Raw genomic sequence first — 2,591 nt, 5'->3', positions numbered from 1 at the left:
AATTTTTTATTTCTATTTCTATTCACTCGAAAAGTCAGGGCCACCACCCTTAAGTATCTTCGTGTGTCAATTTTGTAAGTGGAAACCCTAACAAACCCTCATATTTTTCTTTTGATACGAACACAACTCTTGTTCTATCAGAAAATCCATGTCTTTCTCTTAATTTATTTCAAGATAGAAATATTGTAACCTAACTTTTTCTCATCTTTAATAGAATGTTTCATCAAACTTGATGATTTTGATTTTTTTTGTCAACTTGAGTATTAAAAATCAAGAGGGACATTTTCTAGAAGTAATATCATAAGAGGTAAGAATTTCTTGATTTTAATTCCTATATATTATGATTTAAGAATGCATTATTGCATACTTGTTATTTGTTTTTTATCTACTGAAGCTTTACACTTTTCAAGTGCTATGGTTTATAAAAACTTATATAGTTTTTAATGGTTGATTAGATGCCTTTAGTTAATGTTGTTCTAAATTCTAAGAACTCTATTATGATTTAGAGATACATCATTGTATGCTATTTATTAGAGATTTACTTATGTTGTTGGCTAGTTGCATTGGGGGCATTAATAGAACTATTACATCCTAAGCTACAACACCGTCATTTCCATTTAGACCAGTAATAACAGAATATTTAATTTCACCTTTACGATTGATAATCATACCAGCATCATCTTCAAAGCACGTGAAAACACCGCGGTATCAAGGAGTTATATTCGGGTGGTGTGATTTCGATGTCTATCATATCTTCGTTTTTATCTTTGACTCCCAAGTCTTATAATCCATTGGGGTTGGACGACTATAGACCTATATGTTTGGTAGGTTGTATTTATAAAGTTATTTCTATGTTTTTGGCCAGAATGATCAAAAGGGTTTTGCATTCTATTGTTTCTTCTAGCCAAAGCGCCTTTGTTCCGGGTCGTGAATTGCTTGATGGGGTTCTAGTTACGAGTGAATTGGTGGATTATTCCACAAAGGAAGGGCGGGATTTCCTGCTTTTAAAAGTGGATTTTGAAAAGATGTACGATAAGGTAAGTTGAAAATTTATTAAATTTACGACGAAGAGGGTGGGCTTTGGGGAGCTTTGGATGAAGTGGATGGAAGTATTAATTTTCTCAAGCAAAATGTCGGTTCTTGTTAACGGTAGTCCTACTAAAGAGTTTGTGGTTTAAAGGGAGCTCTGGCAAGGTGATCCTTTATCTCCTTTCCTTTTTGTTATTGTAGCGGAAGGGCTTAAAACTATGGTTAATAAGGCGGTTGAAAATGGGGATTTTATTGGTTGTAATGTTAAAGGTAAATGTTTTGTTGATGTGCTTCAATTTGCAGATGACACTTTATTAGTAGGAGATGGTAGTTGGAAGCACTTATGGGTCATCAAAGAGGTGTTGAGAGGTTTTAAGATTTTGTCTGGTCTCAGCATTAATTACAACAAGAGCAAGCTTATTGGAATAAACATTAATTCTCGTTTCTTGGATGTGGTTACTTCCTCTATCTCTTGTAAAAGGGAGGAAAAGGAGTTTTCTTTTCTTGGTATCTGTATTGGTTCTAATCCTATAAGGATAAAGTTTTGGAGCCCTTTGGTGGAAAATATTAGGAAGCGTTTCAGAACTTGGAAAGGGAGGTGGCTTAGTTTTGGGGGAAGAATTACTCTTTTGAAATCAGTGTTAGGTAGTTTACCTATATTCACTCTCTCTTTCTACCTGGCTCCTAAAAAGGTTATTCGGGAGATTAATAAAATTCAAAGTAATTTTCTTTGGGAGGGGGGTCGGAGGAGAAGAAAAGTGTTCATTGCGTGTTAATTTGACTCTTCTTTCTAAGTGGAAGTGGAGAATCTTGGAGAACACTAACTCTATTTGGTATCGGATGCTTAAAGCTCGATATGGAGATATTAAGCTTAGGATGGTTATTGAAGGAGGAAGGCTTGATAATTATTGTACGAAATTGGTTTGGTGGTCGGATATTTTGTCTTTGGAGAAAAGAACGTCCGGAGGCTCTTTTGTCAATAATGTTTCTTTCCGTATTGGTGACGGTTTTTCTACTTCTTTTTGGCATTCTTTTTGGATGGAAGGGGGCATAATAAAGTTGTTATTTTCGACTTTATTTGCTATTTCTTTTTTACAGGATGTTGTCGTTGCTTGTATGGGAGCTTGGATCAGTGATGTGTGAGTGTGGAGTGATTTGTGGATTCCTTTGGTCCCGGTGAGCTTGGAGGGCGGAGCGGGCTTGTTGAGACTATGTTGGATCATCACCGGCCAGTTGCGTCCTCTCCTACGTCGGGTATTGGATTGAAGGACCGTGATGCTTGGCGTCCTCTGGCCGGTGATCCTTTTACCGTCTCTTCTTGCTATAGTGTTATGGGTAATGGCTTTATGAAATCCAGTCCTCCAAATCATTATGATTTTGTGTCTCCTGTCTTATGGAAGAGTGATATCCTGCTAAAAGTCAAAGCCTTCGGATGGAGATGTTTCAAGTATAGGATTCCCACAAAGGATTTGTTAATGAAACAGGGTATTTTATCTTCTAATTCTAATCTCGGCTGTTTTTTTTGTGATGATAATTTAGAATCTCCCGCACATCTTTTCTTC

General features: G+C 36.4%; 1 protein-coding gene across 1 annotated transcript; it reads left to right on the top strand.

The window, feature by feature from the left end:
* The first annotated feature begins 1,247 nt into the window (after positions 1-1,247).
* Positions 1,248-2,172, top strand: LOC131613833 (uncharacterized). Its single transcript, XM_058885471.1, has 3 exons — positions 1,248-1,721; positions 1,825-2,013; positions 2,128-2,172. The coding sequence occupies exons 1-3, from the start codon at positions 1,248-1,250 to the stop codon at positions 2,170-2,172; spliced, it is 708 nt and encodes a 235-aa protein (XP_058741454.1).
* Positions 2,173-2,591: the final 419 nt, after the last annotated feature.

The sequence above is a fragment of the Vicia villosa genome, linkage group LG6, assembly GCF_029867415.1.
Source record: "Vicia villosa cultivar HV-30 ecotype Madison, WI linkage group LG6, Vvil1.0, whole genome shotgun sequence".
Taxonomy (NCBI): Eukaryota; Viridiplantae; Streptophyta; class Magnoliopsida; order Fabales; family Fabaceae; genus Vicia; species Vicia villosa.
The sequence above is the reverse complement of the archived record's forward strand: the minus strand, read 5'-3'. Positions and strand labels throughout refer to the sequence as shown.